The 13,630-nt window shown below is 35.7% G+C and overlaps 1 protein-coding gene across 1 annotated transcript in view; it reads left to right on the top strand.

Annotated features, from left to right (window-relative positions):
• Window positions 1–13,630, top strand: part of uxs1 (UDP-glucuronate decarboxylase 1) — a 92,759-nt gene that overhangs the window by 23,314 nt on the left and 55,815 nt on the right. Inside the window, exons 3-6 of the mRNA XM_073845464.1 lie at window positions 637–685; window positions 6,972–7,015; window positions 9,025–9,085; window positions 9,594–9,774. Coding sequence (XP_073701565.1) covers window positions 637–685; window positions 6,972–7,015; window positions 9,025–9,085; window positions 9,594–9,774 — 335 coding nt within the window. The remainder of the gene's footprint in view (window positions 1–636; window positions 686–6,971; window positions 7,016–9,024; window positions 9,086–9,593; window positions 9,775–13,630) is intronic.

Here is a 13,630-nt window from a genome sequence, read left to right as displayed (position 1 = left end):
GCACCACTGACATCCATCATATGGAGATAATTCCTGATTTTTTTTTCCTCAAGAAACATAATTTCTTATCGACTGAAAAAAAAAGGGGGGGGGGGGGGGTAAGTAAATTATCTGTAAATTTATGTTTTGGAAGTGGACTTCTTTAAAGGTAATCCTGCTATGTTGTCTTTTCTGTTATTTAGTTAGATTTAGGCATATAATTACATTATGATTGCACACTGAGAGGTGGTGAAGAAATCATGCTTTCTGCAGTTTAGAAATACACATGCTCACATCGTGATTTTTATTACGATTTCGATTAATCGCAAAGCCCTGGATACTGTGGGCAATTGATGTTTGAAGTTTTCTGTAGGCATCGATTCTGATCAAAGCACATGTAGTTCAAGCCCTGCGTGAACGACCGCTGCACTGTGCGTTAATCAGAAACCGAGATTAGTTTTACGCACTGGGCCATGGAAACAAGCTTTGGTATAGATCAGCTGCTGTCATGCGGTACTTTTGACTGTGAGCATCTTCATCATGTGTCCAGACTGAGCAGAGGAAGAGTATTGTGTGCTTCAGTAAGCTCTGCTTTGCAAGTGTGTGCTTGTATATCTGTATGGCTGAGATAAAGCCGACTGTTGTTGTTTCCCACAGGTCTATACAGGAACACGGAGAGATGAAAGTTGAGCAGAGAATAGATGAGGTTTGTAAGCACAAGCTGTTCATGTTTAGTTTCAAGCTTTGACTTTTTTTTTCTTTTTACATACCTCTTTTTTACTATTTTTAGTTCACTTTTCCACATTTTTATTGGTGTCAAACACCTGCCTCATTTTCACTGGAAACCATATGTACCTAACAGCTGATATCCTCACTTCAAGCTCTTGGGAAACATTGTGCTGCTACCCAAGAGTGCTATATAATTAAAATCTTAATTACTCATGCCTTTGAAAGCAATTAAGTTTCCTAGTCAGGGGCCAAGTAACAAGCAGTGCTGATCTTTGTTACGCTCTGCTTGGATGCCGCAAATACTTTTTTCTGCTTGTGATGCTGTCCTGGCTACAAGTGTGATGTTGTCCGGTCTTTTAAAAGTATTGATTTTATACATTTTTGTCTGTTATGGTATTGTTGTTTTGCAAAGGGAAACAGGTGAAGGCTGGAATACACTACACACAACATTTAAAATCGAAACAGAATTTCAAAACACTCGGAGTCACTTGCCAACTTCAGAAATTGTTACAAAAAACTTGGGCATCAAAACTGAGGATTACGCACTACCAGACTTTCAAGTAGTTTCAAATGCAACAACTTCACACAGAAACAACTGAAAACAATGTGTGTTCTGAAATCGGCTCAAAATTTTGATATCCTGGCCAAAATCAGCGAACTGGCTCTGCTTTTTGGCAACTAGCATTGACTCGGCCAGAATGTGAATTGGACAAAAATCTGAGCAAAAGTCCTGTTGTGTATTCCATCATTAAGGTGGAAAGAAATAATAATTTTGAGTGTGATGTAAAGCCTGCTGCTTGATTTTACACCTGCAGCATTAATACTCTTGCATTCTGCATTTAAGAGTCACTTTGTGATCCTCAACCCAAAGAGTTTAACTTGTTAAAGCAATGAAATGAATACACTGTATTTTGTTTCATTAATATTTTTCTTTAATATTTTTAATTTTGAGGGACTATTATGGTACTAGACAGTATTCACCTCTAAATAACACTGCCGTTCAATAATTCAGGATCAGTACGATTTTTAATGTTTTTTTTTTTTTTAAAGAAGAGCTCTTCAAGGCTGCAAATTAGTTGCTTAAAACCCAGAAAAAACAGCATTATTGTAAAATAATGTTTCATTGTAAAATAAGTTTTCTATGTGAATATATTTTAAAATGTAATTTATTACTGTGATGAAAAGCTGAATTTTTAGCATAATTCAGTGTCACATCCTTTAGAAATCATTTTAATATGCTTATTTATTATCAATGTTGAAAACAGTTGTGCTGTTTAATATTATTTTGGAAACTGTGATACTTTTTTCAAAATCTTTAAAATCTGTTGTAACATATAAGCTACCTAATATAAACTAACGTTTCAAAGTTTTTGGTTGGTACATTTTTTTTTTTAAGAAATTAATACCTTTAATTACCAAGTATGTGTTAAGTTGATCAAAAGTGATAGCTAATACTTCTATTGTTAGAAAAGATTACTATTTTGAATAAATACTGTTCTTTTTAATGCTTTATTAATCAAAGAACCTTAAAAAAAAAAGAATGACAGGTTCCAAAAAATATTTGGCAGGAACATTGTTGCTGAAATGTTTCCAACATTGATAATTCTAATAATAAATTAAAATTTTGAGTAACAGCTCTTGAAAATTCAGTATATAAAAATAATTAAAAACAAAGTATATATAAATATAAAATATATAATATATAAATATTTAAAATAAAGTATATTTTAAAATATATTAAAATTGAATTTAGCCTTCTTTATTCAGTATAAAATGACTAAAGACAACCACAAAGTTAAAAAAAAGAATGATTAATTGGTGGACATTAAAAAAAAAGTTAAATTTGCAACGTTTTATGCTGTTTTTGTACTGATGTCACCAAGCCCTCTTATTTTTCCTTTTTTATTACCTGTCAGTGAATGCCAAAACAATTTTCACTACCTAATTACTTCCAGATGGATCAAGTACTATCCAACATTTTTTATTATTATGCTGATTCACTCAGCAATACAGTGCAACTCTTCATGTTGCTTTTAAAATACACCACATAACTCAACCTCTACCACACTCCTAAAAATAAAGATTCTTTATTGGCAAAGGTTCTATAAAGAACCTTGAACGTCCATGGAACCTTTCAAATGCAGAAAAGGTTTTTTAGCGTCGAAAAGGGTTTTTTAGATTTTTAAAATGCTCTCCAAAATGGTTCTTTTAAGAACCGTTTACTGAAAGGTCCTATTACTTGCAGCTGTGCACATTGTGGTGGCAGAAAAACACTGATAACAAGTGGAAGGAAACAAGTAGAATTCATAGAATAAGATAAGTTCAGACTTCATAACTCTGTTTAACTAAACAATTGCAAGTTTGTCATTGAAAAAATGATAAGTTGATTGTTTTTTTTAAATCAGAATTGTGAGATATAATCTCAGAATTGCCCAAAAAGTCCGAATTTTTAAATAGAAGTTTATAAGTAAAATATTTTTTTCTTTTATTCCATGGCTTACTATAAAACAAATTTTCTTCCACCAGACAGGCACAAAAAAACATAATCAGAATTTTGGTGTTTGCAAACACTGAAATTGGTCTAAAGACATGAATAATAAATCAAATCAAGTGGTTTGTTAAGGTGAAGTAACCTGTTCCATTTCTTAGCATTTAAATGTACCATTTCTACTTAAGGGGTGACAAAACAGGTAAAAAATATTGAAAAAAGTTGGTAAGAATCAGACCTGGGCCACTAAGAAACCAGTCAGAACACCTAAAGCAACCCAATGGAAAACAGTGTAGACTGCTAAATTTTGAATTTGTTGTGTTTGTTATTCCCATGCACCATGTTTGAGAAAGTGTACTTTATACCACGTTTAAAACCTATTTAATTAAACTCATGCCGGTATTTGTACTCGTGCATTCACATTAAAAGCTACATCTGTGATCTCTATCATCTCATTATAGATCCCAAATGTCTGCTTATCACCTTGCGAAAGTTCATTAGAAACCGCCTTTCCCCTATCTGCTTGACCTTAAAGTTCAAAGTGTGTCAACACCTACTGATGTTTATTTGTCAGCATCTGTGATAGCTTTTAGAAACGCTGACATTTTTAGAACGAGGGAAAAAAATGATCGGATAGGGAACGCACCGGCTTCGTGTGGACGGAGTCTTAATCCCCTGCCTGATGTTTGATATTTCATTTAAAGAGGAGTTACAGGTTGGGGGTTTTTGACCCAGATCTTAACTCTTGCTATTCTACGTTCAAATGTCAATTTGACTGTCATTTGGCATGCTAATAAAGTTAGGAATACATAAAGGATTAGTTCACTTCCAGAACAAAAAAATCTATCTTTCTTTCTTTCTTTCTTTCTTTCTTTCTTTCTTTCTTTCTTTCTTTCTTTCTTTCTTTCTTTCTTTCTTTCTTTCTTTCTTTCTTTCTTTCTTTCTTTCTTTCTTTCTTTCTTCAATCGTAAAGAAATGTTTCTTGAGGAAAACATTTTTTATCCTTCAATTATCCTTGGCTGGGCATTTTGAATTATAAATTGTCAATTTGTTTAGCAAATATCGGATCGTTTCACTAGATAAGACCCTTATTCCTCAGCTGGGATCGTTTAGATCCATTTGGAGCTGCATTTAAACTGCATTTTGGAATTTCAAACTTTGGGGCACCATACATATCTATTATATGGAGATATATCCTGAAATATTTTCCTCAAAAAAACACAATTTCTTTACGACTGAAGAACGAAAACATGGAGATCTTGGATGACAAGGGGATGATTATCTACAAATTTTTGTTCTGAAAGTGAACTAATCCTTTAATGAGCATAATTAATAATTATGGATTCATGCTTAAATCAATAAAAGTATTCAGATTCATTATATGATATGCTGATTAAATTAATCACAGTTAATTACATGCATCAGTCCTTTCTGAAAAAACTGTTGGTCTACATTGGCAGTCAGGTACATTTAGCATTGGTGAGCACTTCTTTCAAAAACAAAATTGTATTTGCCTCAAATTTATGAATAGTGTATGCTATTAAATCAACAGCTTTGCTTAAAATACCAGGTATATATGACTTTCTTCTTTCTGACGAATACAGGCATAGTTAGTACGTTTTAAATATGGATATTTTTCGTATACAAACACATCAATTCACTTTAGAAGGCATTTTATTAACCCCCCTGGAGTCATGTAGAGTACTTTTTATGATGGATGGATGCACTTTATTGGACTTAACAACAGCCATTCACTGCCATTATAAAGCTTGAAAGAACCAGGACTTTTTTATATTATAACTGATTGTATTCATTTGAAAGTAGAAATTCAAATACAGTCGTGGCCAAAAGTTTTGAGAATTACATACATATTGGAAATTGGAAAAGTTGCTGCTTAAGTTTTTATAATAGCAATCTGCATATACTCCAAAATGTTATGAAGAGTGATCAGATGAATTGCATAGTCCTTCTTTGCCATGAAAATGAACTTAATCCCGAAAAAACTTTCCACTGCATTTCATTGCTGTCATTAAAGGACCTGCTGAGATCATTTCAGTAATCGTCTTGTTAACTCAGGAGAGAATGTTGATGAGCACAAGGCTGGAGATCATTATGTCAGGCTGATTGGGTTAGAATGGCAGACTTGACATGTTTAAAGGAGGGTGATGCTTGAAATCATTGTTCTTCCATTGTTAACCATGGTGACCTGCAAAGAAACGCGTGCAGCCATCATTGTGTTGCATAATAATGGCTTCACAGGCAAGGATATTGTGGCTACTAAGATTGCACCTAAATCAACAATTTATAGGATCATCAAGAACTTCAAGGAAAGAGGTTCAATTCTTGTTAAGAATGCTTCAGGGCGTCCAAGAAAGTCCAGCAAGCGCCAGGATGGTCTCCTAAAGAGGATTGAGCTGCGGGATCGGAGTGCCACCAGTGCAGAGCTTGCTCAGGAATGGCAGCAGGCAGGTGTGAGCGCATCTGAACGCACAGTGAGGCCAAGACTTTTGGAAGATGGCCTGGTGTCAAGAAGGGCGGCAAAGAAGCGACTTCTCTCCAAAAAAAACATCAGAGACAGATTGATCTTCTGCAAAAAGTATGGCGAATGGACTGCTGAGGACTGGGGCAAAGTCATATTCTCTGATGAAGCCTCTTTCCGATTGTTTGGGGCATCTGGAAAAAGGCTTGTCCGGAGAAGAAAAGGTGAGCGCTACCATCAGTCCTGTGTCATGCCAACAGTAAAGCATCCTGAGACCATTCATGTGTGGGGTTGCTTCTCATCCAAGGGAGTGGGCTCACTCACAATTTTGCCCAAAAACACAGCCATGAATAAAGAATGGTACCAAAACACCCTCCAACAGCAACTTCTTCCAACAATCCAACAACAGTTTGGTGAAGAACAATGCATTTTCCAGCACGATGGAGCACCGTGCCATAAGGCAAAAGTGATAACTAAGTGGCTCGGGGACCAAAACGTTGAAATTTTGGGTCCATGGCCTGGAAACTCCCCAGATCTCAATCCCATTGAGAACTTGTGGTCAATCCTCAAGAGGCGGGTGGACAAACAAAAACCCACTAATTCTGACAAACTCCAAGAAGTGATTATGAAAGAATGGGTTGCTATCAGTCAGGATTTGGCCCAGAAGTTGATTGAGAGCATGCCCAGTCGAATTGCAGAGGTCCTGAAAAAGAAGGGCCAACACTGCGAATACTGACTCTTTGCATAAATGTCATGTAATTGTCGATAATAGCATTTGAAACGTATGAAGTGCTTGTAATTATATTTCAGTACATCACAGAAACAACTGAAACAAAGATCTAAAAGCAGTTTAGCAGCAAACTTTGTGAAAACTAATATTTGTGTCAGGATGGCTTGAGGGTGAGTAAATCATGGGGTGATTGTCATTTTTGGGTGAACTATCTCTTTAATTAAAGAATGACTAAAAGATTAATCACCTAACAACTATTCCTGTTCCTTCACCAAAGCCCATTTAAATTTGGCCTTCTTTTCACACGACCTTAACGACTGCTTTTAGATTCATTTGTAAATCAATTCGAGTGCTGATAGTTGAGATAAATTTCTGCCATTTTGTCTGTTCTGTTTTGCTTAGAAGACTGTAACTGTCTCACTCTCACCTGCATAATTTATAAAGCCCACTCACTCTATATAAATCTCTCTCTGATCGCCTTTTTCCCTGTTCTCTTTGTTTCTTCCTCTTTTCTTTGCCCATCCTGTCCTGTTCTTACTGTGATGTCTCACTTTGTTTTTTCACAGGCAGTGGCACCTCTCAGGGAGAAGATACGGGAACTTGAGCTTAGGTATGCTTTTCTTTTACACCTAAAAATACTTCATACTTCATACCTTGCCTTAAAATCATGCCATGGTCTATTACACATAATAAAATCATTTCATACAATACAAAAATTTCAAAACATTAGTTGTTTTTGAATGTGGCCACACTTGATAAACATGTTTTGCTGTAGTGAGGAAAAAAGCAAGCAATCATTTGATGTAGGATATAAAAATGTTTTGAGCATAGAATATTTCTCAGCCTGAAATTACACTGTGAGTTTGTCTTGTAAAGTGCCATGCTTTTTAAAACAGCCAGCTTTAATTGAAATGGCAAGAGGAGATCAAAATTGCTCAACAATCTTTTCTCAGTCCCTTTTTTTTTTTTTTTTTTGATGATGAGATGTGAAGTCTCTGCAGATTGTAAGTCTCTCTTTCTCTTCACTTTACCGCACCTCAGCCAGGTCCAAAGGAAATTACTTGATGCTCAGTGTAAATTACCTGTGTTAGAAGATTCATCAAACAAGCTGAAGTGTCATGGCAGTATGGAATCAATCTTGTTTCTACTAAAGCTAAAGCAGTTTGGCCAAAGTGACTACAAACAGTTCTTGGATAGACTTTTGTCACTTTTTAACAAGGCACCACCAGCATTATCAGCATGGGCTGTGCTCCTGAAATAACTTTTTTTACTGTTTCTCTGGGGGTGGGGGGTGGGAGGATTTATGATTTTTTTTTTTGCCCAGAAAGGGAGTGACAACTTTATATACTGCTTTTTTGATAACCTGAGATAAAGAGTGAACATTTGGATAGACAGCACTCTGCAGTTGAGTGGAAAGTGACACTTGTTTGAACAACATATAGCACTAATAAATATACAGTTGAGCTCAACCCTTCAGGTCCCACAAAATACTCAGAAAGTTCAAACACTCGTTGATGCTCCAGAAGGAAACGCAATGCATTATGAGCCGGGGGTGAAAACTTTTGAACAGACTGGAGATGTGTACATTTTTCTCTCTTTTTTTTGGCTAAATACAATATTTTTTTTTATTTAGTACTGCCCTTCAGAGGATACAGAAGATATTTGCATGTTTCCCAGAAGACAGAATAAGTCAAATTTACTCTGATCTTCAAATTATTATTATTTTTTCTTTCTGAAGCATCAGTGAGCGTTTGAACCTTCTGTAATAGTTGCATATGAGTCCCTCAGTTGTCCTCATTGTGAAAAATGGATCTCAAAATCATACATTGTTACTCAAAAATGCTGGAAAAACAGAATTTGTGCAAACTGGAAGATTTTTCACATCTTTTATGTGAAATATCGTATTCAGGCCAGTACTAAATAGACAGTAACGTGCATTTTGTATGATCCCTCTTATTTTGGTAAAATAATTAAGTTTTGCAGATTCTAAAAAGGGGATGTGAATTAAATGTCATCAACTGTATAGCACAAGTATAGCAATTAACCAAATCTACAAACATAAAATCAGATCTACAGAAAAAAAGCAAATGAAAAATGCTTATTTTATAAATATAGCTTTTCAGAATGGCAGTGGTACAGATTTTTCTGATGGGTGAATTCATGTTGTTTGTTCGTTTGAAACATGTTATGTAGCTTTACTGGAGCGCATAGAAAACCCACAAAATTAGAGTTATCTAAAGAAAAGTGTCCTCAATTGAAATTATCAGTGGTGAAGTTATCAGTGAAGTCAGGGGGTTATCTATATCTACAAATCCATTTGTCTGTTTTGAGTACCTGAGCTGAGAAACTCAAGAATAATTGGAAGAGAAAATCAAAAGCACAGATTCATCCCACTGGATTCTTGAAACATTATTGAGTTTCTGTTCTCAAATACTGACATATTCAATTCTAACAAGTGGATTTGTGCTGAAATATTTTGAAAGAGAAGCAAGGAAAATGCAGTTCTTAAGAACATTTTTCACCAGCATTGATTTATTTGCGCTTATGTCTATGTATATAGTGCTGTTGACATATAGTAGATTGAATCATGCTTATTTAAAGGTTTCTTTCATATTACAGTTTTACCCAGAAGTATCCGCCTGTGAAATTCTTATCCGAGAAGGACCGAAAGAGGATTTTGGTGAGAAGTTCTTTACAGTCTACTGCTTCAATAATACATGTACATCTGTCTAAATTAAAGTTGGTCATCATAGTTTATAGCCGTTTCATTGTTTCATTTTCCAATCTTTGACACATCAGTGCCCTCTTTATTCCTTCAACTGCAGTGTTAGTAAATAAAATCTCCTGCTTTTATAAGGTTGCACTGACAGTTTGAAGCATAACCAGTTTGATGTGTCACGGTAAAGTAACTATAGTTATTTCCGAGGAGGCTACATTGCACCCAGATGATTGAGACTGGAAGTGCGTAGAATCAATGAGGAAACGAGAAAACAGTGGGGAGTAGGAACCCTGCTCAGTTTTTGTGATTACTCACTGTGCTGATCTAACCCCATGTTGTGAGACAGTCCCATGGGACCGCTATTTTATTAAAATGTTTCTTAACCTTTAGTAAATAACAAGTCGTTTATGACTCTGTGTACTTCAATAATGTTGACTTGTGAAATGATATACAGTCTTTCCTCTGGTAGATCACCGGTGGGGCAGGATTCGTGGGCTCGCACCTCACTGATAAGCTGATGATGGATGGCCACGAAGTGACAGTGGTGGATAATTTCTTCACTGGCCGCAAGCGCAATGTAGAGCATTGGATTGGCCATGAGAACTTTGAGCTGATCAACCATGATGTGGTGGAGCCACTCTATATTGAAGGTAGGTGCATTCATGGGATTCATCACTTAGCGAGGGATCTCGCCGCAAAGCACAAGGTATCTGTAAGCAAGTTTTGTCTGATACCAAAAGTCAATGAACAAACTATCAGCAGAGCAAGAGCAGAAAGCAGGAGACAAAGTGATTATGATAAAAATGATTGAGGAATATTATAAATTGTTGAGTAAGTAAATACAAATGGTGAACACTGGATGTAAGTAATGAATAATAGAAAGCAAACTTTGCTGTATGAGCCATACTACAGAAATGGTGTAAACTGCTGGGCAACAACCAAAAAAAACACATTTAAAAACGTTTAAGAGACAATTTAGTAGGAAAACACCCAAAAACTACATGGTTTGGTCATGACTGTTGCTGTAGTGACATTTTTATGGGATACCACCCAAAAAAAGAAAGATGTCACGACCGAAACTCCACCAGATGTTTTGGTCGTGACTGTTAACGGTAGTTACGTCTTTCTTTTGACATCTTTCTCATAATAATTGTCTCGACCAAAACATTTGGTGGAGTTTCAGTAGTGATATCTTTCTTTTCTTTGGGTGTCATACTACCGTAACAGTCACGACCGTAACAGTCACGACCGTAACAGTCACAACCAAAACATGTCGTCACTGTTTCAGTAGTGACATCCTTGTTTTTTGGGTGTTATCCCATAAAATTGTCTGTACCAAAACAGTCACACCCGAAACATTTGGTAGAGTTTCTGTAATGATATCCTTGTTTTTTTCGGGGGTGTTTTTCTATAAAATTGTCTCTACCGAAACAGTCATGATCGAAACATTTAATGGAGTTTCGGTAGTGACATCTTTCTTTCTTTGGGTGTTATCCCATAAAATTGTCACTAGCGTAACAGTCACGACCGAAACATGTCATTGTTTCGGTAGTGACATCCTTGTTTTTTTGGGTGTCATCCCATAAAATTTTCACTACTGTGACAGTCATGACCGAAATATTTGGTGGAGTTTCGGTAGTGACATCTTTCTTTTTTGGGGCGTTATCCCATAAAAATTGTCTCTACCAAAACAGTCACGACCGAAACATGTTGTCATTGTTTCAGTAGTGACATCCTTGTTTTTTGGGTGTTATCCCATAAAATTGTCTCTACCGAAACAGTCACGACCGATACATTTGGTGGAGTTTCGGTAGTGACATCTTTCTTTTTTTGGGCGTTATCCCATAAAAATTGTCTCTACCAAAACAGTCACGACCGAAACATGTCGTCATTGTTTCAGTAGTGACATCCTTGTTTTTTGGGTGTTATCCCATAAAATTGTCACTACCATAACAGTCACAACCAAAACATGTCGTCACTGTATCAGTGGTGACATCCTTGTTATTTTGGGTGTTATCCAATTAAATTCTCTCTACCAAAACAGTCACACAGAAACATTTGGTGGAGTTTCGGTAATGACATCCTTCTTTTTTTGGGCGTTATCCCATAAAAATTGTCTCTACCAAAACAGTCACGACCGAAACATGTCGCCATTGTTTCGGTAGTGACATCCTTGTTTTTTTGGGTTTCATTCCATAAAATTGTCACTACCATAACAGTCACGACCGAAACATGTCGTCATTGTTTCAGTAGTGACATCCTTGTTATTTTGGGTGTTATCCAATTAAATTCTCTCTACCAAAACAGTCACACAGAAACATTTGGTGGAGTTTCGGTAATGACATCCTTCTTTTTTTGAGTGTTATCCCATAAAATCGTCACAACCGTAATAGTCACGACCGTAACAGTGACGACCAAAACATCATCAATGTTTCGGTAGTGACAAAAGGGAACACATAATCCTTTTTTTGAACTAGTTCTTTAGAATGGCCAATATATGCTTTATTTAGCTGCACAAAATGCCTCAAAGTTACAAGGTAGATACAATGCGATTTAAAAGAAATCTCTGTGCTTTTGTGCACTTGTCACTAACCTACAGTTATTTCTGTTTGTGTTTGTGAAATGCATCTGCTGATTGCAAGGTCTTTCTATTTAGGGTGGGATTGTTCAAACAAGCATTGTTATGGCAACTGAAAAAACTGTCAAAAAAGAGAAAAAGTTTTGCTTCAGTTTACTTTGTAAGATCCTAAAGTTTTGAGAGTTCAAGAGGTGGAAATGGACAGAAACATCCAGCATTGAAACATCGGCTTTCAGAAATTCAATCTGGTTTGAGGACAGTCGCTTTCTGTGACTAGACCCAACAAGGAGTGCTTGAATGAATTGTTAGAAGTGTTAGCGCTTAGAGGAGCTTCAGGTCATTATTTTGGCTCAGGTGTGAGTCTCACAGTATTTTTTGCCCCTCTTTGTCAGGCAGCATCACACCTCCCACCACTCCTGCTAATCAAACCAGGAGAAGTCAGAGGGCGGCTAGTTAAAAACAATATCTGCTATCTCCGTAATGGAAAATCTCAACAGCCGGGGCCAACCCCTGATGAGTACAGGGTGACACACTCAACTGCGATATTAGCCACATTCACACAAGAAAGCCATTAAATTACAAATTGCAAATATTTTCAGTAAATGTTCACAAACAAAGAGACTTTCTTTTATTCACATCACAAATGTGCACTCATCTCCACTAAAATGCTGTCAATAAATGTAATCAGTGTCTGCCGGTGTAAAAAGATCCTTAAAATTCTTAATTTTATTTGCCGTTCCACAAATTTAGGCCTTGAAAAGGAGAACAGAAACTTATGAATTTATAAAGTTATTGCATTAAATGTTGCATCCACTGCAAAGAAATTACTTCCTCATGGTTTTTGTCTTGTTTTCTGCTGCACATATCTTAACATCCTTAAATCAAGATACATGCTAGGAGTGAGCGATAAATCGATAACGATAATTATCGCAATATAAAACGATAACAAATGTTATTGTGAAATTATAACAAGAGTTATTGTGAAATTATTCAGATTTGTTTTTCTATTGTGATCATTTTTGGCCATATTTTGTCTCACCCCATTGACAGATATTTGTTCTTATTTTAATCAGTCACATTTTATTGATTTCTCACAAAACAAGACTCCTTATCTTGCAACATTTAACTTCTCAAGTAAATGTATATTCATTTAAGGACGTTTAGACTTTTCCTGGAAAACAAAACGACAATACTGAGGAAAAACAAGCACATTTTACAGTGATTAGAGTGGTCAGTAAAAGTTTTGTAGAGCTAAAAGTGGTTGTGAGCTATTTTTCTAGTGGTTCTAGTGGCTATTTTTTGGTAAAAGTAATGGAAATCTGCTGGTAGTGTTGCTAATACAGTACAACTCATTGTGTGCTTTCTAGACATTTACATTTCGCCAACTGGAATTTTAAGGTTCTGTGTTCTGAGTGGTTAAGAGATATTGAGCTTCAGAGTTTTTGCCTTCCATATAGCCTTTTTGTTTTCTGAATAACATAATGTATATAAGTTGTCACAGAAAAAAAAAAGTGAATAACTCAATTTTGACAAATGTCAGATAGTACCTTATAATTCCAAGGTGATTTAGAAAGCACACTGATGTATTGTGTCCCCTTGGTCTTAAAAAAGCTTTGAAAAAAATTAATAACCTTTACCTTCATAAAGTCTTCAGAAACTCTGGGATGTAATTAGCTGAAAATTAAATTTTAACGGCCGCATTATTAAGCATTTGTCCAATTTAAACAGAGTAGATAACCATCATTTTTGACTTCCACAAAGTGGCATGGATTGCCAACACAATCTCAGGATTAAAAGTAACATTTTTTATGAGGTGGTGATTTTAGATGAGTTATCATTCGTGACAAAATGTATGGTTTTTAGAAAAAAAAATAAGGTACACATAAAGCTCCAACCTTAAACCTTACCATCAAATGGGATAATAATTT

This window comes from Garra rufa, chromosome 8 (assembly GCF_049309525.1).
Source record: "Garra rufa chromosome 8, GarRuf1.0, whole genome shotgun sequence".
Classification (NCBI taxonomy): Eukaryota; Metazoa; Chordata; class Actinopteri; order Cypriniformes; family Cyprinidae; genus Garra; species Garra rufa.
Note: the sequence above shows the minus strand (reverse complement) of the source record. Positions and strands in the feature narration are given on the sequence as shown.